This window comes from Scyliorhinus canicula, chromosome 29 (genome assembly GCF_902713615.1).
Source record: "Scyliorhinus canicula chromosome 29, sScyCan1.1, whole genome shotgun sequence".
NCBI lineage: Eukaryota > Metazoa > Chordata > Chondrichthyes > Carcharhiniformes > Scyliorhinidae > Scyliorhinus > Scyliorhinus canicula.
The window spans coordinates 10,214,569-10,237,791 of record NC_052174.1 but is presented as its reverse complement, the minus strand read 5'-3'; the positions used below and the strand labels follow the sequence as shown (position 1 = coordinate 10,237,791).

The following is a 23,223-nucleotide window of genomic DNA, read 5'->3' as shown; positions in this document are numbered from 1 at the left end:
CCCCCATAAACCGGGCTCCGAGGGCAGATTTCCTCCCATAAAGTGGCATGAGTGAGACGGGTTGTTGCAAAGAAATCCATGGTAGCTGCTTTGGTCGCCGTTGCCGAGACTGGCTTTTCAATTCCAGATTTTATCCATTGAATTCATATTCCACCATCTGCCCTTGTGGTACTCGAGCCCAGGTCTCCAGAGCATTGAGCTGGGCGTCTGGGTTACTATCCCGGTGCCAATACCACGACGCCACTGCCTCCCCGGAAATGGCACTGAGCAAAGTAGCGACAAATAAAGCAAAGACGAAGGGCGGAGCGAGATTGGTGGCTGGAGGCGAAGGATTTCTCAAACACCAAGGCTTTGCCTGATATCAGGTCCTGGAATAAGCCATGGATACGACTTGTGTGGATCGTTGCTTTCCAAATCGCCCGGAGGTTTGAGGTGGACTTACCAGAGTTTGGGATTTAATTTCAGGGAGTTACCAACGTACTTTTTGTTTTAGAACTTGTCCGTTCCCATTACAGGTTGCGAGGGTTTGAGGTATTTGCCTGTGAGAGAGAAATAAACAGGTCAGTTTGGAAGAAGGAGGCCCTCGTGCCCGTCTGACTTCACCGCGGCAGTTTACCAGCCTCCTCGTTCCAGCCTCCAAACAAAAGGTCCTGGTTTAACATGTCACCGGAAGAGTGGCACCTCTGACAATGTGGCACCCTCTCCAATGGCTCGCTGACCTAGAACCCGCCCAAAGCGGGCCAGACCCAGATCACAACGCTCGGCTGAAGCTCGGGGACCTCTCCCACCTCCCGAGAGGCCTCTCGGGGGACTGGGCAGACTTGACGCGACGCCAAGTCGGCCCGTTAAATCGCGCCCTTTGCATGTAAACAGTTGCTTGTAACGGTGCAGTTACAGGTTCTGGCCAGTAGTTGGTGCTGTGGAGTGAATCCCTGAAATCTCCTTCTCAGCCGTTCCCAACATGCAAAACACACCTAGCCACACTGTTAAACATGTACATGAGGAAGGGCGCAGGAAGAAGCCTTACAACACCAGGTTAAAGTCCAACAGGTTTGTTTTGAATCACTAGCTTTCGGAGCACTGCTCCTTCCACAGGTGAATGATGAGGTGGGTTCCAGAAACACCTATATAGACAAAGTCAAGGATGCAAGGCGATACTTTGAATGCGAGCATTTGCAGGTAATTAAGTCTTTACAGGTCCAGACAGAGCAACTGGAGTGAGGGATAATCCCAGGTTAAAGGGGTGTGAATTGTCTCAAGCCAGGACAGTGGGTCGGATTTCGCAAGCCCAGGCCAGATGGTGGGGGGTGAATGTAATGCGACATGAATCCAAGGTCCCGGTTGAGGACGTACTCATGTGTGCGGAACCTGGCTATAAGTTTCTGCTCGGCGATTCTGCGTTGTCGTGCGTCCTGAAGGCCGCCTTGGAGAACGCTTACCCAGAGATCAGAGGCTGAATGCCCTTGACTGCTGGAGTGTTCCCCGACTGGAAGGGAACCTTCCTGCCTGGCGATTGTCGCTCGATGTCCGTTCAACTGTCCTGGCTTGAGACAATTCACACCTCTTTAACCTGTGATTATCCCTCTCTCCAGGGGCTCCATCTGGACCTGTAAAGACTTAATTACCTGAAAAGACTTGCATTCAAACTAACGTCTTGCACCTTTGGCTTTCCCTGTATATATGTCTCTGGAACCTGCCTCTTCATTCACCTGAGGCAGGAGCAGTGCTCCGAAAGCTAGTGATTCAAATCAAACCTGTTGGACTTTAACCTGATGTTCTTAGGGAGGGGGAGCAGTGGCGATATTGTAACTGTTCTAGTAATCCAGAGACCCCCAGGGTCCTGGAGAGGCTGGTTTAGCTCAGTGGGCTAGACAGCTGGTTTGTGATGCAGACCAAGGCCAGCAGCGCGGGTTCAATTCCCGTACCAGCTGAGAATTCTGAATTCTCCCTCTGTGTACCCGAACAGGCGCCGGAGTGAGGCGACTGGGGGCTTTTCACAGTAACTTCATTGCCGCGTTAATGTGAGCCTACTTGCGACAATAAAGGACCTTTATCGCTCCTGCTCTGGGGGAACGGAGACAGAAAACGCTGGGCAGTCCCAGCAGGTCTGCCAGCATCCGTGGAGAGAGGAGGGGGCGATCGCTTCAGATTCCAGCATCCTCTGCGGTTTGGCCTCTATCCTTTAACACTCTGAGGACTCTGGTTCGAATCCCGCCACCGCAGATGGTGAAACATGGAATGAAAAGTCAAACGCTGACCGTGAAAGCATCGCTCCGTCGTCGCAAAACACCCCATCTGGTTCACTCATGTCCTTGCGGGAAAGAGGTCTACCGGCCTTACTCCGGTATGCCCTACACGTGACTCCAGACCCCCCCCCCGCAGCCAATGTGGCTTGGCTCCCAAATGCTGCTCTGAAATGGAGGGCCATCAGACCATAAGGCACAGAAGCAGAATTAGGCCACTCGGCCTATCGGGTCTAGAACACAGAACATAGAACAGTACAGCACAGAACAGGCCCTTCGGCCCTCAATGTTGTGCCGAGCCATGATCACCCTACTCAAACCCACGTATCCACCCTATACCCGTAACCCAACAACCCCCCCCTTAACCTTACTTTTATTAGGACACTACGGGCAATTTAGCACGGCCAATCCACCTAACCCGCACATCTTTGGACTGTGGGAGGAAACCGGAGCACCCGGAGGAAACCCACTCACACACGGGGAGGACGTGCAGACTCCGCACAGACAGTGACCCAAGCCGGGAATCGAACCTGGGACCCTGGAGCTGTGAAGCATTTATGCTAACCACCATGCTACCCTGCTGCCCTTTCTCTGCTCAATCATGGCTGATATTTTCTCATCCCCATTCTCCTGCCTTCTCCCATAACCCCTGACCCCCTTATTAATCAAGAACCTGTCTATCTCTGCCTGAAAGACGCGCAGTGATTTGGCCTCCACAGCCTTCTGCGGCAAAGAGTTCCACAGGTTCTGGCTGAAGGAATTCCTCCTCATCTCTGTTTGAAAGGATCGTCCCTTTCAGTCTGACTTTGTGTTCTAGGGACGGGCAATAAATGCAGGCCCAATCAGCGACGCCCACATCCCGTACATTTTCAATGACTACTTACATGTGAACCGTGTACTTACATCCGTATCTTCAAGCCCAGGTAATTTCGCCTTCCTCGCTCCCTTGGATGGGCGAGGAGTGTGCCTGCTCTGCTCCTCTTGCCAAGCCCTCTGAATGGCTCGGCCGGGCACAGGGGGCGCGATCTTTCCCTCCGGCCTCCAGCACCGCCCGAGGAGAGACTTCAGCTCGGTGCGGAACCTGTCGTTCAGCCAGCAGTAGATGAAGGGGTTGTAGCAGGTGCTGCTGGTGGCCAGCCAGTGGAAGGCAAAGTAGAGGGTGTTGCTGCTCTCGATCAGCTGGCTGGAGATGAGCACCACGTAGCAGTTGAGGGGCGACCAGCACACGGCAAAGGCCACCACCACCACCGTCATCATCTTGATGGTCTTCCTCTTCTTGTGCCGCTGGGCGGTGTACTGCTCCGCGGTGACGTCCCCAATGGCGTTCCCCAGCCAGAGCTTCTTGGCCACCGCCGTGTAGGCGACGGTGATCGCCAGCAACGGCAGGGCGTACAGGAGGCTGAAAGTGGCCAGGTCCAAGTACTTCCAGAAGACGTCGGAGGGCTGCGGGAAGGCCGGGACACAGAGGCTCCGGACTGTTGTCTCCCTAGAGTTGCACAATGGGTAAGATGATTAGGACTGAGGAGGAGGAGGAGGAGGAGAAATGTCTTCATTCAGAGGATTTTTACAGCACGGAATGAGGCCATTCAGCCCATCACAGAATTTACATAGAATTTACAGTGCAGAAGGAGGCCATTCGGCCCATCGAGTCTGCACCAGCTCTTGGAAAGAGCACCCTACCCAAGGTCAACACCTCCACCCTATCCCCATAACCCAGTAACCCCACCCAACACTAAGGGCAATTTTGGACACTAAGGGCAATTTAGCATGGCCAATCCACCCTAACCTGCACATCTTTGGACTGTCTTCATTCAGAGGATTTTTACAGCACGGAATGAGGCCATTCAGCCCATCACATCTGTGCCAGCTCTGTAAAGGGACAATGCGCTGGGCGCATTCCCCCTCCCCATAACCCTCTTCAAAGAATCATAGTATTTACAGTGCAGAAGGAGGCCATTCAGCCCATCGAGTCTGCACCGGCCCTTGGAAAGAGCATCCCTACTTAAGCCCACGCCTCCACCCTATCCCCTTAACACAGTAACCCCACCTAACCTTTTTTGGACACATAGAATATATACAGTGCAGAAGGAGGCCATTCGGCCCATCGAGTCTGCACCGACCCACTTAAGCCCTCACTTCCACCCTATCCCCGTAACCCAATAACCCCACCTAACCTTTTTTTTTTAGACACTAAGGGCAATTTAGCACGGCCAATCCACCTACCCTGCACATCTTTGGACTGTGGGAGGAAACCGGAGCACCCGGAGGAAACCCACGCAGACACGGGGAGAACGTGCAGACTCCGCGCAGACAGTGACCCAAGCCGGGAATCGAACCCGGGTCCCCTGGCACTGTGAAGCTACAGTGCTAACCACTGTAGACTACCACCGCACTCAGACACCCAGATCCCTCTGCAATCCCTCACCCTTCAGAAGTTAGGCTTCCTTTTTATGCGTCCTGCCAGAATGGACAATTTCACTTTTGCCCATTTGTGGCTCGTCCCTAATTGCCCTCGAACTGAACGACTCGCTCGGCCATTTCAGAGGGGCAGTTGGTTAAGGGTCAGCCACGTCACTGTGGGTCGGTTTGGTGACTTGGGTTGGACATGTTTAGAGGCTCCCAGTGTAAACTGTGGTGATCTGCATCACTGTAAATACACAAGGGGTTAATGTAAATACACTACAACTAAGTAACCACTAGAGGGAGCACCAGAGCTGTCATGACACACAGTCATACAGCTAATGAACACGGAGAATAGGACACGACCAATGGGCAGTCAAGACAACCAGAGGTGACACTACCACAAGGGGGCATTTACACAACCCATATAAGGGCAGCACGGTAGCATTGGGGATAGCACAATTGCTTCACAGCTCCAGGGTCCCAGGTTCGATTCCGGCTTGGGTCACTGTCTGTGCGGAGTCTGCACGTTCTCCCCGTGTCTGCGTGGGTTTCCTCCGGGTGCTCCGGTTTCCTCCCACAGTCCAAAGATGTGCAGGGTTAGGTGGATTGGCCGTGATATATTGCCCATAGTGTCCAAAATTGCCCTTAGTGTTGGGTGGGGTTACTGGGTTATGGGGGATAGGGTGAAGGTGTTGACCTTGGGTGGGGTGCTCTTTCCAAGAGCCGGTGCAGACTTGATGGGCCAAATGGCCTCCTTCTGCACTGTAAATTCTATGATAATCTATTCTATGATTCTATGATATATAAGGACAGGGCACACATGCATTGTCTCTTTCCACAGGCGACACTTAGAGAGCAGGACAGGGGCAGATCAGAAGCATCACACCCACCACATGGCTTAGAGCAGACTGGTTAGTTAGCCTGAGTTACTACAGCAAGATTAGCAGGAGAGCCGAACTCAAGTAGGAGAATTGTTAACTGTTCAATAAATGTGTTAAAGCTATCACCAAGTCTGAACCTTCCTTTGTCAGAGCATACGTCAAGGAAGCAGCTTATGCGACATCAAGAAGCAGAGCAGCAACATAAACCAGACGGGTTTATTGTCGAAGACAAACGGTCGGTTTGTTATTGACGCAGAGCAACTGTAGAGAGTTTTTATCTCCCCAGCCGCAGGTTTTCCGCTGACTAGGCTCCCCGGTCCTCACGTGCTACTGGTCGTGGTTGGCGCCCCCTCCCCCCCCCCCCAGCAGGGTAGCATGGTGGTTAGCATAAATGTTTCACAGCTCCAGGGTCCCAGGTTCGATTCCCGGCTGGGTCACTGTCTGTGTGGAGTCTGCACGTCCTCCCCCCGTGTCGGCGTGGGTTTCCTCCGGGTGCTCCGGTTTCCTCCCACAGTCCAAAGATGTGCAGGTTAGGTGGATTGGCCATGCTAAATTGCCCGTAGTGTCCTAAAAAAAGTAAGGTTAATGGGGGGGGGGGTTGTTGGGTTACGGGTATAGGGTGGATACGTGGGTTTGAGTAGGGTGATCATGGCTCGGCACAACATTGAGGGCCGAAGGGCCTGTTCTATGTTCTATATTCTATGTGATTGGCTCCGGACCAGTCACATGGACAACTCAACTCGCCCCCCTCCCCTTAAAGGGGTCGCGCTCCCCCAGTCGGGACCCACGTGCGAGCCAGGCCAGGTAAAGACGGCAGATTTCCTTCGTTAAAGGATCGATGAGCCAAATGGGTTTTCTCCCAGCAATCGACAAAGCTCCGATTTGTATCGAATTCAAATGTCGCCCCCGCGCTTCAACCAGCTGGAGTTGCCGCGCCAGGTTACTCAGGGCACAACGTCCACCCTCTCCGTGAAAGGGGGCTGAGCATTTTCGAATAACCAGTGTGGGGGCGAGACCTCCTCCAATCTCTCTTCAAACCTAATGGAGCCCTTGCCCTCTGGCAAGGTCTGCTTCATTTACAAAATACAATTTACAAGTTAATGAGGTGTTAAACACTCGAGCGGATGCAAGAGGAACTGCAAAACAAGAGACAAATTTTAAAAGCTTTTAAAAAAGCTTTTGACTGCATTAGAAATGTTTTTGTCCACTTATTGAGAGAGATACATAATTCGGAAATCAAATGGGCCTAATTTTTTCCGAGAAGCGTTCAGCAACAGTTGCCATAGGCACCATCGCCACCAGTTCCGTGTCCGCTGCATTCATTTTATTATTTGAATGGAGGTGGGGGGGCTACAGAAAATGAAATGAAATGAAAATCGCTTATTGCCACGAGTAGGCTTCAATGAAGTTACTGTGAAAAGCCCCTAGTCGCCACATTCCGGCGCCTGTTCGGGGAGGCCGGTACGGGAATGCAGCTGTGCAGAGGGATCTGGGTGTTCCGGTCGACGGATCGCAATAAAAATCAGGAATCAAACGTCTAATGAGAGCCACTGAACCGGCGTCGGGCAGCACAGTAGCATTGTGGGTAGCACAATCGCTTCACAGCTCCAGGGTCCCAGGTTCGATTCCCGGCTTGGGTCACTGTCTGTGCGGAGTCTGCACGTCCTCCCCGTGTGCCCGTGGGTTTCCTCCGGGTGCTCCAGCTTCCTCCCACAGTCCAAAGATGTGCCGGTTAGGGTGGATTGGCCATGCTAAATTGCCCTTAGTGTCCAAAATTGCCCTTAGTGTTGGGTGGGGTTACTGGGTTATGGGGATAGGGTGGGGTTACTGGGTTATGGGGAGAGGGTGGAGGTGTTGACCTTGGGTAGGGTGCCCTTTCCAAGAGCCGGTGCAGACTCGATGGGCCGAATGGCCTCCTTCTGCACTGTAAATTCTATGATTGTTGTTAAAACCCACCTGGTTCGTCAATGTCCCCTCCAGGTGAAGGAAATCTGCCGTCCTTACTCCGGTCTGGCCTACACGTGACTCCCGTCCCACAGCCAATGTGGCCGACTCTTTGACTGCCCCCTCTCTGAAAAGGCCGAGCGAGCCCCACTCAATTACGAGGGCAATCAGGGACGGGTAACAAAAGCTGGCCCAGCCCGGCGACGCCCACATTCCGCGAGACAGAATAAATGGGCAGCACGGCGGCGTAGTGGTTAGCACTGCTGCCTCACGGCGCCGAGGTCCCAGGTCCGATCCCGGCTCCGGGTCACTGCCCGTGTGGAGTTTGCACATTCTCCCCGTGTCTGAGTGGGTTTCCCCACAACCCAAAGATGTGCAGGGTAGGCGGATTTCAAGATAAATACAATGTAGTCACCACATAATTCCAGGTTGTCGTAAAAAATTCATCAACGTCCTTCAGATGGGGAAATCTGCCGACCTTACCCGGTCTGGCCTACACCTGACCTCAGACCCACAGCACGGAGGGGCTCAGCTTCAGGATGAGCGGGCGGCCATTTTGGACTGAGACGAGGAGAGATTTCTTCCCCCGTCCGGCTTTTGTGATCCTTTGGAATTCGCTACCCCAGAGGATTGTGGGAGCTCCGCCGCCGAATGCGCTTAAGGCTGTGGGATGGGCAGATTTTTGGTCTCTCGGGGAATCGAGGGAGATGGGGCGGAATAGGGTAGACGGGCTGAACACAAGAACATAAGAACTAGGAGCAGGAGTCGGCCATCTGGCCCCTCGATCCTGCTCCGTCATTCAATGGGATCATGGCTGATCTTTTGTGGACTCAGCTCCACTTTCCGGCCTGAACACCATAACCCTTAATCTCTTTATTCTTCAACAAACTATCTATCTTTACCTTAAAAACATTTAATGAAGGAGCCTCAACTGCTTCACTGGGCAGGGAATTCCATAGATTCACAACCCTTTGGGTGAAGAAGTTCCTCCTAAACTCAGTCCTAAATCTACTTCCCCTTATTTTGAGGCTGTGCCCCCTAGTTCTGCTTTCACCCGCCAGTGGAAACAACCTGCCCGCATCTATCCTATCTAGTCCCTTCATAATTTTATATGTTTCTATCAGATCCCCCCTCATCCTTCTAAATTCCAACGAGTACAGTCCCAGTCTACTCGTAATCCAACCCCTTCAGGTCTGGGATTAACCTAGTGAATCTCCTGCTCCTATTTCCTGTGTTCAATGTGGCTGACACTTAACTGCCCTCCGAAATGGCCCAGTGAAGCAGCCAAGAAGGCGGCATACTGCTACATTCTGGAGGGCAATTAGGGATGGGCATTAAATGCCAGTCTCACCAGCGATGTGCACATCCTACGAATAGACACAACGGAGCTGTCACTCGTTGGGACTTAGACTTTTGATCAACAGGGGGGCCCCCTTTGCAAATGTGGTTATTACCCCAATAAAAAGCTGTTCGGTTTCTCAACACTTACTTCCACCAAGAGGCGAGATGAGAGAATAAAGTCCAATGGGGCAACGGGGAAAATTGATCGTTAGGAATGGGCGGCACGGCGGCACAGTGGTTTAGCGCTGCTGCCTCACTGCGCCAGGGTCCCAGGTTCGATTCCCCGCTGGGTGACTGTCTGTGTGGAGTCTGCACACCCTCCCCATTTCTGCGTGGGTTTCCTCCGGGTGCTCCGGTTTCCTCCCACAGTCACAAAGATGTGCAGGTTAGGGTGGATTGGCCATGATAAATTGCCCTTAGTGTCCAAAAAAAAAAGGTTAGGAGGGGTTATTGGGTTACGGGGATAGGGTGGAAGTGAGGGCTTAAGTGGATCGGTGCAGAATCGATGGGCCGAATGGCCTCCTTCTGCACTGTATATATTCTATGTGTCCAAAAAAGATGTGCAGGTTAGGGGTGGATTGGCCGCGCTAAATTGCCCCTTAGTGCCCAAAGATGTGCAGGATAGGTGGATTGGCCAGGCTAAATTGCCCCTTAGTGCCCAAAGATGTGCAGGATAGGTGGATTGGCCATGCTAAATTGCCCCTTAGTGTCCAAAGATGTGCAGGACAGGTGGATTGGCCGTGCTAAATTGCCCCTTAGTGTCCAAAGATGTGCAGGATAGGTGGATTGGCCGTGCTAAATTGCCCCTTAGTGTCCAAAAGATGTGCAGGATAGGTGGATTGGCCGTGCTAAATTGCTCCTCAGTGTCCAAAGATGTGCAGGATAGGTGGATTGGCCGTGCTAAATTGCCCCTTAGTGTCCAAAAGATTAGGTGGGGAGGACTCATAACCCTTACTCCCTTTATTCTTCAAAAAAAACTACCTATCTTTATCTTAAAAATATTTAATGAAGGAGCCTCAACTGCTTCACTGGGCAAGGAATTCTCTCGATTCACAACCCTAGAGTGCGTCTAGGTAGGGTGTTCTTTCGGAGGGCCGGTGCAGACTCGATGGGCCGAATGGCCTCCTTCTGCACGGTAGGGATTCTATGGAAACTGATTTGAGGTCACACTCACCTGTACACAAAGCGGAATAATTTCTGGTAGATGGCGTGAGGCAGGGAGAAGCAGGAAGCCAGGATCCAAATGCTCGTGACGCAGATGACTCCCCTGGGCACTGACATCCGAGGCCTGAGAGGGTGCATGATGGCCTGGAAATAAACATTGATAGATCTGTAATTAGGTAGACCTGGCTTCCGCTGAGCCGAATGCAGTGATTCATGTCCGACTCAGTCCGAGACACACCGTCCTCACACACTCTGTGCTCCAACGAGTGACATCAGCCAGCTTCAAAACAACCTTTGGAGAAAGGTTTTGCTCCCCCTCTCTCCTCTGGGCCTTTGGGGGTGTGCTCGCTGATTTCTGTTCGACGATTTAAGGTGCTATCTTTGAGAGGGGGCGGAGCGAGATTGACCAGAATGTCTCCGGGGATCATACAGTGCAGAAGGAGGCCATTCGGCCCATCGAGCCTGCATCGGCCCTTGGAAAGAGCACCCCGACTTAAGCCCACACCTCCACCCTATCCCCGTAACCCCACCCAACCTTTTTGGACACTAAGGTTAAGGGGGGGGGGGGGGGGGGTTGTTGGGTTACGGGTATAGGGTGGATACGTGGGTTTGAGTAGGGTGATCATTGCAAGGCACAACATTGAGGGCCGAAGGGCCTGTTCTGTGCTGTACTGTTCTATGTTCTATAAGGGGCAATTTAGCACGGCCAATCCACCTCAACCCGCACATCTTTGGACTGTGGGAGGAAACCGGAGCACCCGGAGGAAGCCCACGCACACACGGGCTGAACATGCAAACTCCACACAAAGCTGGAATTGAACCCAGGACCCTGGCGCCGCGAGGCAGCAGTGCCAACCACTCTGCCACCGTATAATAATCTTTTATTGTCACAAGTATGAAGGTACTGTGAAAAGCCCCTAGTCGCCACATTCCGGCGCCTGTTGGGGGAAGCTGGTACGGGAATTGAACCCACGTTGCTGGCCTTGTTCTACATCACAAACCAGCTGTCTAGCCCACTGAGCTAAGCCAGCTCCTGATGTACAAGGTCCTGACAGGTATATGCGAGGCGGTCAAAGAAAAGCTGTTGATTGATGGCAATCTGGGGGCGGGGGCAGATCGGAATGTACAACCTGAATCGCAAACAAACCAGCCACCATCTTGCCAAATGGCACAGCAGGCTCGAGGGGCCGAACGGCCCCCTTCTGCTCCTATTTCAGATGTCTGTACATTTTGGGTAGGAGAGGCGGGGGGGGGGGGGGGGAAAGAAGAGGAAGGGTTTCTCTTCGCACTCAGCGAGTGGCACCGATTTGGAACCCACGGCCCGTGAGGGCGCTGGGTGAGGAGTGATCTCAAAGGGTGCTCGGACGGGGTATTTGAAGGAAATAAACTTTCAGGGCTATGGGGGGGGGGGGGGACAATTGGGGTATGGAACTGACTGAATTGCTCTCTGGGAGAGTGGGGACAGCATGGGATCGATGGGCCAAAGGGCCTCCTTCTGTCCTGTCACTGATTCTGTGACCGCAGAGACTGCTGGCCTGGGGAGTGCAGGATTGGAATAATAATAATAATCGCTTATGGTCACGAGCAGGCTTCAATGAAGTTACTGTGAAAAGCCCCTCGTCGCCACATTCCGGCGCCTGTTCGGGGAGGCTGGTACGGGAATCGAACCGTGCTGCTGGCCTGCCTTGGTCTGCTTTCAAAGCCGACGATTTAGCCCAGTGAGCTAAACCAGCCCCGAGACGGAGCAATAAAGGCCCACCCCCTTCAACCTACTCGCGATGGGGCTTTCATGATGAGCGTTTGGACAAGCCAGGTGCGTGCTGGGCCATTTCAGACGGTGATTCGGTGTAAAAGGAGGTACATAGAGGCTCTGGAGAGGCCTCCGAGGTACAGAAACATGCGATGCCAGGAAGGTAAGGGTCGGTTTGGGGAGTGGGGGGCAGGGGGTGGGGGTGGGGTGGTGGTGAGGGGGTGATGTCGCCTTTCTTCTGAGGGATGGTTGGGCAGGCTGGGCCCTGCCCCCAGTGGAGTTTAGAAGATTGAAAGGTGATCTTATTGCGACACATAATATCCCGAAGGGACTAGACAGGATGTTTCCCTGCGTGGGAGAGACTGGGCGTAGGGGGCACACCTTAAAAAAGGGCTCCCCCCCCCCCCTACCCGAGCCCTGTAGAAGCCAGGTATTTCTAATACACCCAATATAGGTATAGCTGTTTTAAGCGTAAATATTAAGCCCCAGTTTTAAGTGAAGGATTGTGCTGTCCACGGTAGCATTGTGGATAGCACAATCGCTTCACAGCTCCAGGGTCCCAGGTTCGATTCCGGCTTGGGTCACTGTCTGTGCGGAGTCTGCACATCCTCCCCGTGTGTGCGTGGGTTTCCTCCGGGTGCTCCGGTTTCCTCCCACAGTCCAAAGATGTGCGGGTTAGGGTGGATTGGCCATGATAAATTGCCCTTAGTGTCCAAAATTGCCCTTAGCGTTGGGTGGGGTTACTGAGTTATTGGGATAGGGTGGAGGTGTTGACCTTGGGTAGGGGGTAGAGTGCTCTTTCCAAGAGCCGGTACAGACTCGATGGGCCGAATGGCCTCCTTCTGCACTGTAAATTCTATGTAAAAATGCAAATTCATTTAATCATTTTCTCCAACACAACTTTTAGGTACATAGTTCTAAAGTAACACAGAAGTCTGATAAGACAAGCACTTTTCACTGCATTTCTCCAAGAAGAAGGGCTGAATCCATGGCAACGAGGGGACAAGAGCCCAATAATTTAAAGGCTCTATTGTTCTCATTTCAGGGCCATTAGCGCTAACAGCCTGAATCACATTCCATATCTTATACAGGCATTTTACATGACTTTTACAGTCATTCTAGACTATGCTGAGTTGTTTTTAATAAATGGACAGTTAGAACATCGAATCAAATATATTTGATTCCAACATTCTCAAAACATAACAATTTCAATGAAGCAGCATAATTCACTTTACTAGATTAAAACGAACAGTTTGGTTTACTCTTTTCAAGTCATTGTCCAGCATTGCATGGCTAGATAACATAAAATCTTCACTGTTACGATAGCCAAGTCATCAGAAAACCAGTTCCTTCTGGCCTGGATAAAGCACAATATCGCATTCTGTAACATACACAATTATGCAGAGACGAAACAATTAGAAGTAATGTTACGTATTAAAGATGAACGACTTAGATCATAGAATTTACAGTGCAGAAGGAGGCCATTCGGCCCATCGAGTCTGCACCGGCTCTTGGAAAGAGCACCCTACCCAAGGTCAACACCTCCACCTTATCCCCATAACCCAGTCACCCCACCCAACACTAAGGGCAATTTTGGACACTAAGGGGCAATTTATCATGGCCAATCCATCTACCCTGCACATCTTTGGACTGTGGGAGGAAACCGGAGCACCCGGAGGAAACCCACGCACACACGGGGAGGATGTGCAGACTCCGCACAGACAGTGACCCAAGCCGGAATCGAACCTGGGACCCTGGAGCTGTGAAGCATTTGTGCTATCCACAATGCTGCCGTGCTGCCCAAATTGACTTGCCGTCAAATCAGATGCGTTTGAGTCTAACTCAAACCAATTAGGATTATAATGGGGTGTGATTAGATGTCTTAAAACAGATACGAAACAGTATAACTGAAGAGTTGCGTTCCGCCATTTTTTAGGTAGGTTAATTTTGGTAGGTTGGTTAGTTGGTTGGTGGTGTTGGTTAGAAGCTGAAGATTAGCTGGATCTCTCTCTCTCTTTTTCTTGAATCGTCTATACTTTGATCTGAACTATTCACTGTCTCCCTGTATTCATATTTCATTTTTAGACTTTGACTTTTACAGTTATTGTCGAGCTTTGCCTGAGCAAGAAGATAATTTGTGTGATTCTTTGAAAGCTTCAAATTGTCTACCAATTGCCTTTTAAATGGCTTTCAAATTGTAATCAATAGAAGACAAATAAAACAATTCTTATTTGCACCTGAGAAGTTTTAACTTAAATTTCTACTGAGTTCCAGTAATCGCAAAGTGTTGCTGGTAACCGAATGGTTATATCCATCAAGCCCCCAGTGAATATTTCTAAGGCAGGGGTAGGTAGGTTCTTGACTAAAACGACGGAATGAAAGGTTATCGGTGGGGATAGACGGGAAGGTGGAATTGAGACTACAATCAGTCGGCCACTATCTTATTGTACAGCAGAGCAGACTTGAGGGGCCAAATGGCCTACTCCTGCTCCTAATCCGCGTGCTCATATCTTGGAATGAAAGGATTGAGGCGTTGGTCATCTCTTTTCTTGAAAAAGGTGGGCTGAGGGGGCGGCCACAAGACGTAGAAGCGGGATTTGGCCATTCGGCCCCTCGATCCCGCTCCGCCATTCAATGAGATCATGGCTGATCTTTTGTGGACTCGGCTCCCCTTTCCCGCCCGAACACCATAACCCTTAATCCCTTTATTCTTCAAAAAACTATCCATCTTTAATAATGAGAATCGCTTAGGCTTCAATGAAGTTACTGTGAAAAGCCCCTAGTCGCCACATTCCGGCGCCTGTTCGGGGAGGCCGGTGCGGGAATTGAACCCGCGCTGCTGGCATTTTTCTGAATTACAAGCCGGCTGTTTAGCCCACCTGTGCTAAACCAGCCCCTTTCTCTTGACAACATTTAATGAAGGAGCCTCAAATGCTTCACTGGGCAGGAAATTCCATAGATTCACAACCCTTTGGGTGAAGAAGTTCCTCCTAAACTCAGTCCTAAATCTACTTCCCCTTATTTTGAGGCTATGCCCCCTAGTTCTGCTTTCACCCGCCAGTGGAAACAACCTGCCCGCATCTATCCTATCTATTCCCTTCATAATTTTATGTTGCTATATGATCCCTCCTCATCCTTCTAAATTCCAACGAGTACAGTCCCAGTCTACTCAACCTCTCCTCGTAATCCAATCCCTTCAGCTCTGGGATTAACCTAGTGAATCTCCTCTGCACACCCTCCAGCGCCAGTACGCCCTTTCTTATGATAAGGGAATGGAGTTACATGTGAGTCAGATCAGGTAGGAATGGGGGAGGGGGGGAGCAGGCGTCCCATGTAGTCCAGGCCAGATAGCAGTGGCAAATCCCCTTCCTGGAAACATTAAAGTTGGGTTTTTTTAACGAAAAGAATATTGGCGGCCATTTTGTTTTCTCGTTTCCAGCCCTTTGCTGGATCTACCGTAGAATCGAAGAATCACCAGAGTGCAGAAGGAGGCCATTCGGCCCATCGAGGCTACCCCCCCCCCCTTGAAGGAGCACCTGACCAAGGCCCACGACCCCACCCTATCCCCGTAAACCAGACTAATCCCTCAGATGGTGGGACTGTCCTGTGAGGGGAAATTGAGGAGTCTGGGCCTCAATGAAGAATGAGGCGTTCTCAGTGAAACTTTCTTTTTCACCGAGCTTGAGAAGGGGCATGTTTGCCGCCCGCCTCTCCCTCCCCTGGCTGGAGGTGGGGGCTCTAGGCACAGGGGACACAGCCTCAGAATAGGGGGGGGGGTGGGGGGGTGACAATTTGGGACTGCGGTGAGAAGGAATTTCTGCTCCCAGAGAGCGGTGCATCGTTGGACTTCCCTGCCCCAGGGGGACTTGGGGGAGGCTGACCCATCGAGCATGTTGAAGATAAAAAAGTCAGTAGATTTCTGGGCATGAGGGGCATCGAGGGATATGGGAAGGGGCAGGGAAACGGCAGTGAAGTGGACAATTGGGTACCAGCTGGTCGAATGGGATTCGAGGGGATGAACGGCCAACTCCAGCCCCCGGTTTGCTCTGCCGAGCAAGCAGGACACGGCACGTGAAAGCACCTCGACCTACCTGATACCTGTCGAGGGCGATGGCTGTCAGGGTAAGTGCTGAGACATGAAGCGAGCAGTACTGGGCGAAGCGGCTGATATGACACATGAGCTTTCCGAAGATCCAGCTGCTGTTCACAAAACGGACCTGGCAAACAAGATTAAGATTGAACGCTGGGTTTGCTACCTTTCGCACCTCAAACTAACACTCCCTCGACATCAGCCCTTGGGCCGTCTGGCCCTCCCCCACGCCCCCTTCACTCGAAGACGAAACGAAAGACGTGCATTTAGATAGCGCCTTTCCAGACCCTCAGGACGCTGCGGCCAGTGAAGTGCCCCTGAAGCGCAGTCACTGATTGAAATAACAATCTTTATGAGTGTCGCGCGTCGGCTTACGTTAACGCTGCAATGACGTTACCGTGAAAAGCCCCTAGTCGCCCACACTCCGGCGCCTGTTCGGGTGCGCAGAGGGAGAATTCAGAATGTCCAATTCACCAAAGTGCAGGAAATGAGGCTGCCAATTGGCGCCGAGCGAACTCCCGCAAAGAGCAATGGCCTGGGAATGTCACCGGGGAAAGGTCCCCAACTTTTCTTTGGATTAGAAATATATATTTTATTCATTTGTGGGATGTGGGCCTCGCTGACCAGGCTCGGCCTTTATTGCCCATCCCTAGTTGCCCTTTAGAAGGTGGTGGGTGAGCCGCCTTCTTGAGCCGCTACAGTCCCTGTGGTGTAGGCACACCCACTGTGCTGTTAGGGAGGGAGTGCCAGGATTTTGCCCCAGCGACAGTGAAGGAACGGCCGAGATATTTCCCAGTCGGGGTGGGGAGTAACTGGGAGGGGAACCTCCAGGTGGTGGGGTTCCCAGGTATCTGCTGCCCTTGTCCTTCTAGATGGTAGAGGCCGTGGGTTTGGAAGGTGCTGCCGAAGGAGCCTTGGCGAGTTGTTGTCGTGCACCTTGTCGATCAGTGTTTTCCAAACCTTTTTTCCAGCGGCCCATTCTTACAAAATGGCCGCCTCTCGTGACCCACGCCACGTTGACGCTGGATTCTCCACAGTTACCTTTTTAAAACATCGCGTTCATTGTCGGCACTTCTGTATTATTAAATGTAAAGAATTGCAAATGAAAATAGAGTTTCTATTTTTTGCTGTTATTGTAGATCTAAACAACATGTCAGAAAAACCTCCCCACATATCAGTGGGCGAGACTTTGCATTGCCGACTCTTGAGGGTGTTTGAAGGGGGAATAAAGACATTCCTGGAGACACGCCTGGATTTTGGGCTGATGGGGAAGGAGGGGGACTCACCATTGATTCGCAAAGTCACTGAGAGAGCGACAGATCGCCGAACGTGAGTGGAGTAAGTCTCCCATTTAAAATATACATCAAACCCCTGATGTAAACACAGAGAACATAGAACATTACAGCGCAGTACAGGCCCTTCGGCCCTCCATGTTGCGCCGACCTGTGAAACCCCTCTAAAGCCCATCTACACTATTCCCTTATCGTCCATATGCCTATCCAATGATCATTTGAATGCGTTTAGTGTTGGCGAGTCCACTACTGTTGCAGGCAGGGCATTCCACGCCCTTACTACTCTCTGAGTAAAGAACCTACCGCTGACATCTGTCCTGTATCTATCTCCCCTCAATTTAAAGCTATGTCCCCTCGTGCTGGACATCACCATCCGAGGAAACAGGCTCTCAATGTCCACCCTATCTAATCCTCTGATCATCTTGAATGCCTCAATTAAGTCACCTCTTAACCTTCTCGCTAACGAAAACAGCCTCAAGTCCCTCAGCCTTTCCTCATAAGACCTTCCCTCCATACCAGGCAACATCCTTGTAAATCTCCTCTGTACCCTTTCCAATGCTTCCACATCCTTCCTATAATGTGGCGACCAGAACTGCACGCAATACTCCAAATGCGGCCACACCAGAGTTTTGTACAACTGCAACCTCATGGCTCCGAAACTCAATTCCTCTACCAATAAAAGCTAACACACCGTACGCCTTCTTAACAACCCTCTCAACCTGGGTGGCAACTTTCCGGGATCTATGCACATGGACACCGAGATCTCTCTGCTCGTCCACACTACCAAGAATCTTACCATTAGCCCAGTACTCTCTCTGCCTTCCTGTTATTCCTTCCAAAATGAATCACCTCACACTTTTCTGCATTAAACTCCATTTGCCACCTCTCAGCCCAGCTCTGCAGCTTATCTATGTCCCTCTGTAACTTGTAACATCCTTAGATCTGATCGACAAGGTTAACAGTAACTGAAACGCGACAGACATCAACAAGATTAACTGCTGCAGAAATTGAACCAATACTGACAGCGTTAATTTGACAGGAATTCAAGATTAATTGACAATGGTAACAGTGGCAGGCATTGAACAAGCATCCCATTCAGAACATTAACCCTGAAGTCGGTCTCTTTGTGTGATCATTGACCCCATGCTTCGTATGAGCTGCATTGGAACAGATGTATTTCTCCCCCGTGACGGGGATGGACAGAGTTCCCCAACCCAGACCCGTCGCCCCAGATCTAATTTCAGAATGGGGCAAACGCAAATCAGCGTCGTGACAATGAAATGAAAATCCCTTATTGTCACGAGTAGGCTTCAATTAAGTTACTGTGAAAAGCCCCTAGTCGCCACATTCCGGCGCCTGTTCGGGGAGGCCGGTACGGGAATTGAACCGTGCTGCTGGCCTGCCTTGGCCTGCTTTAAAAGCCAGCGATTTAGCCCAGTGTGCTAAACCAGCCCCTAAATGGTCCAATTGCCCATAGATGACCATAGAATTTACAGTGCAGAGGGAGGCCTTTCGGCCCATCGAGTCTGCACCTGCCCTTGGAAAGAGCACCCTACCCAAGCCCACACCTCCACCCTATCCTCCTAGCCCAGTAACCCCACCTAACCTTTTTTGGACACTAAGGGGCAATTTAGCACGGCCAATCCAGCCAACCTGCACAACTTTGGACTGTGGGAGGAAACCGGAGCACCCGGAGGAAACCCACGCAGACACGGGAGAGAACGTGCAGACTCCGCACAGACAGTGACCCAAGCCGGGAATCGAACCTGGGACCCTGGAGCTGTGAGGCAGCAGTGCTAACCGCTATGCAACCGTGCTGCCCCTGCCGCCACAGTCCAATCGAAAGGTGGGGAGATCCCCACAGGAGACACAGGAATTATTTGCTCGATCCGGTATAAGGGACTATTCTGGCTCTATCCTCCGGCTATGAGTTACTGACTGGGTACTTGTGGATAGATATTCCAGTCGGCAGTCACTTGCCGATCCTCAGGGATCATTTTCAAGAGACCTCTTGCCGACCTGTTTCACATCATCCCGTGACCCACCCGCGGTGCACGACCCCCACTTTGAAAAAGACTGATCTAAAGAACAGCACCTATGGTAGTGCAGCATCTCCATCAGTGGGTCACTGCGAGGACCAGCCTGATTATATATTGTGCGTCTGGATTGAGGCTTCGACCTGTGATGTTCTTTGCTGTGGAGGTGTCAGGGTTACCTCTGAGCCACAACCAATTTGAAAGATGATCAGATGGTGATCGGGCTAAATGGATCCAAGGTTTAATTCTCACAGGTACAGCACTGGGGTTAGATACAGAGTAAAGCTCCCTCTGCACTGTACCCATCAAACACTCCCAGGACAGGTACAGCACGGGGTTAGATACAGAGTAAAGCTCCCTCTGCACTGTACCCATCAAAAACTCCCAGGACAGGTACAGCACTGCTGACTCCGCCTGTCCTGCCCCCTTCAATGATCTCTGCACCTGTACACCCAGGTCCCTCTGCACCTGTACACCCAGGTCCCTCTGCATCTGTACACCCAGGTCCCTCTGCACCTGTACACCCAGATCCCTCTGCACCTGTACACCCAGGTCCCTCTGCATCTGTACACCCAGGTCCCTCTGCACCTGTACACCCAGGTCCCTCTGCATCTGTACACCCAGGTCCCTCTGCACCTGTACACCCAGGTCCCTCTGCATCTGTACACCCAGGTCCCTCTGCACCTGTACACCCAGATCCCTCTGCACCTGTACACCCAGATCCCTCTGCACCTGTACACACAGATCCCTCTGCACCTGGACACCCAGATCCCTCTGCACCTGGACACCTAGATCCCTCTGCACCTGTACACCCAGGTCCCTCTGCTCCTGTACACCCACGTCCCTCTGCACCTGTACACCCAGGTCCCTCTGCACCCGTACACCCAGATCCCTCTGCACCTGGACACCCAGATCCCTCTGCACCTGTACACCCAGGTCCCTCTGCACCTGTACACCCAGGTTCCTCTGCACCTGTACACCCAGATCCCTCTGCACCTGTACACCCAGATCCCTCTGCACCTGTACACCCGGGTCCCTCTGCTCCTGTACACCCAGATCCCTCTGCACCTGTACACCCAGATCCCTCTGCACCTGTACACCCAGGTCCCTCAGCTCCTGCACCCTCTTAAGAATTTTACCCCTTACTTACGTTCTAGTCAAATAATGAATTGAGACCTACCAGAGTGAAGGGGGTGTTGAGGAGGGTAATCATAAGATCTGCAATCGCCAAATTGGCAATGAAGAGGCTGGTAGCGGTGTTAACCTGCTTGCTTTTCACCAGGACGTGACACACCAGGACGTTGCCAAAGAGGGATATGGCGATGGTGACCGAGTACGCCATGATCAGCAGTGCCTGGACGGTGAGGTTCTGCGAGTCGGTGCCATGGCGGACCGAGTTGATCAGGCTCCTGAGCAGGTCGAGGGAGAGATTGCCGAAGGCCGACTCGTTGTAGCCCCCGTAGGTCTGGAAGAGGTCTGGCTGGGAGAAGCCGGACAGGTTGGGCATGGCGAGCGGCTCAAGCGGAGATGGGCTCCCTGGTCGGAGACCTCATCAGCCCAATCCCATCAGGAGCCCCTCCTCTGCTCTTAACCCAACGCTGGTGCGGGGAAAGACCTCTACCCCCTCATTGAGGTCGGACCATTCTTTTTTGGGGGAGGTTTATTTTGCCTGTGGTCAGTTCCAGAGTGAAATGCAGGTGTGGTCAATTTCAGAGCGAAGTAGAAGCTGTAGTCAGTTACAGAGTGAATTAGGTGTGGTCAGTTTCAGAGTGAATTAAGTGTGGTCAGTTACAGAGTGAATTAGGTGTGGTCAGTTTCAGAGTGAATTAAGTGTGGTCAGTTACAGAGTGAATTAGGTGTGGTCAGTTTCAGAGTGAAATAGATGTGGTCAGTCGGAGTGAAGTAGAAGCTGTGGTCAGTCAGAGTGAAATAGACAAGCTGTGGTCAGTTTCAGAATGGAATAGATGTGGTCAGTCAGAGTGAAGTAGAAGCTGTGGTCAGTCAGAGTGAAATAGAAACTGTGGTCAGTTTTAGAGTGGAATAGATGTGGTCAGTCGGAGTGAAGTAGAAGCTGTGGTCAGTTTCAGAGTGAAATAGAAGCAGTGGTCAGTTTTAGAGTGGAATAGATGTGGTCAGTCGGAGTGAAGTAGAAGCTGTGGTCAGTTTCAGAGTGAAATAGACAAGCTGTGGTCAGTTTCAGAGTGAAATAGATGTGGTCAGTCGGAGTGAAATAGAAGCTGTGGTCAGTCGGAGTGAAGTAGAAGCTGTGGTCAGTTTCAGAGTGAATTAGCTGTGGTCAGTTTCAGAGTGAAATAGATGTGGTCAGTCGGACTGAAGTAGAAGGTGTGGTCAGTTTCAGAGTGAAATAGACAAGCTGTGGTCAGTTTCAGAGTGAAGTAGAAGCTGTGGTCAGTTTCGGAGTGAAGTAGAAGCTGTGGTCAGTTTCGGAGTGAATTAGCTGTGGTCAGTCGGACTGAAGTAGAAGCTGTTGTCAGTTTCAGAGTGAAATAGCTGTGGTCAGTCGGACTGAAGTAGAAGCTGTTGTCAGTTTCAGAGTGAAATAGACAAGCTGTGGTCAGTTTCAGAGTGAATTAGCTGTGGTCAGTTTCAGAGTGAAATAGATGTGGTCAGTCGGAGTGAAGTAGAAGCTGTGGTCAGTTTCAGAGCGCCTCCGAAGTCGTGTCCAGGCCCGGGATGGGAGCATCAACTGGTCAGCGCGAGTTGAAACTGAAGGTCCGGCATGTTCCAGGCTGCAATGTAAACTTCCGGACAGTTCTCAGGAACGGATTGAGAGGTTCGGCTGCAGAGCGCAGGCTGGTCTAGCTGGTAACTGAAGGGTCTGGTCAGCTGCAGGATGAAATTGAAGGGTCTGGTCAGCTGCAGGATGAAATTGAAGGGTCTGGTCAACAGCAGGATGAAATTGAAGGGTCTGGTCAGCTGCAGAATGAAACTGAAGGGTCTGGTCAGCTGCAGGATGAAATTGAAGGGTCTGGTCAGTTGCAGGATGAAATTGAAGGGTCTGGTCAGCTGCAGGATGAAATTGAAGGGTCTGGTCAACAGCAGGATGAAATTGAAGGGTCTGGTCAGCTGCAGGATGAAATTGAAGGGTCTGGTCAGCTGCCGGCTTGCTTGCTTCTCCGGAGACGGTGCTGAGGAGAAGCTGCGCCCAGCTTCGAGCTCAGCTGAAAGTGTGAGGCTTGCTGGAGAGAGGGAGGGAGGGGAGCAGAGGAGTGTGTGAAGAGCTGCTACTTGCAATGCACAGGCATGAAGGTGGAGTAATTGATGCTGTCTATTTTCCAGGTTGTACCGGTGGAGACATCAGACAAACAATCCCCTCTCCTGCCAGCATCTCACTGAGTTAAATGTAGTTATTTCACATTCACTGCCTGACACCTACTCTGTCACATTTGATCTCGTTTCTCCTCCCTTTCTCTCTCTTCTTTTCCCCCCTTAACCCTCTTCCTCGTCTCTATTTTCTCCCTCTCTCTTTCCTCCTCTCCCTCTATTTCTTTCCTCCCTCTCTCTTTGCTCACCTCTCTCTGTCTGCCTCACTATCTCTCACCCTGACTGTCCTTCTCTCTCTGATTCTGGTTCTGTCTCTCCCCTCCCATTTTCCCCACCCCTCTCCTCTCTGTCTCCCTCCCTCTCTCTATTCATTTCCTCCCTCTATCTTTGCTCATCTCTGTCTGCCCGCCTCGCTATTTCCCTCCCGGACTGTCACTATCTCTGATTCTGTTTCTATCTCTCTCCTCTCCCTTTCTCCATCTCTCTCGTTCCCTTTGTCTCTCCGCTTCCCTCCCTCTCTCTATTTCTTTCCTCCCTCTATCTTTGCTTATCTCTGTCTGCCTCACTATCTCTCTTTCTGGCTGTCTCTATCTCTCTCATTCTGTTTCTATCTCCCTCCTCTCCCTTTCTCCATCTCTCTATCTCTCTTTTTCTCTCTCCCTCTCTCCGCCTCCTTCCCTCTCTCTCTATTTCTTTTCTCTCCTATCTGACTGCCTGACTGTCTCTCTGCTTCTGTCTCTCTGTTTTCATCTCTCTCCTCTCCCTTTCTCCATCTCTCTATCTCTCTCCCTCTC

At 51.5% G+C, this 23,223-nt stretch overlaps 1 protein-coding gene across 1 annotated transcript; it reads right to left on the bottom strand.

Moving 5' to 3' along the window:
• Positions 1–489: 489 nt before the first annotated feature.
• On the bottom strand, positions 490–21,588 carry LOC119958309 (probable G-protein coupled receptor 83). The gene is made up of 5 exons (XM_038786746.1): positions 20,325–21,588; positions 15,818–15,943; positions 9,987–10,120; positions 3,128–3,729; positions 490–539 (listed from the first exon to the last, which is right to left on the bottom strand). The coding sequence occupies exons 1-5, from the start codon at positions 20,649–20,651 to the stop codon at positions 490–492; spliced, it is 1,239 nt and encodes a 412-aa protein (XP_038642674.1). The 5' UTR covers positions 20,652–21,588.
• Positions 21,589–23,223: the final 1,635 nt, after the last annotated feature.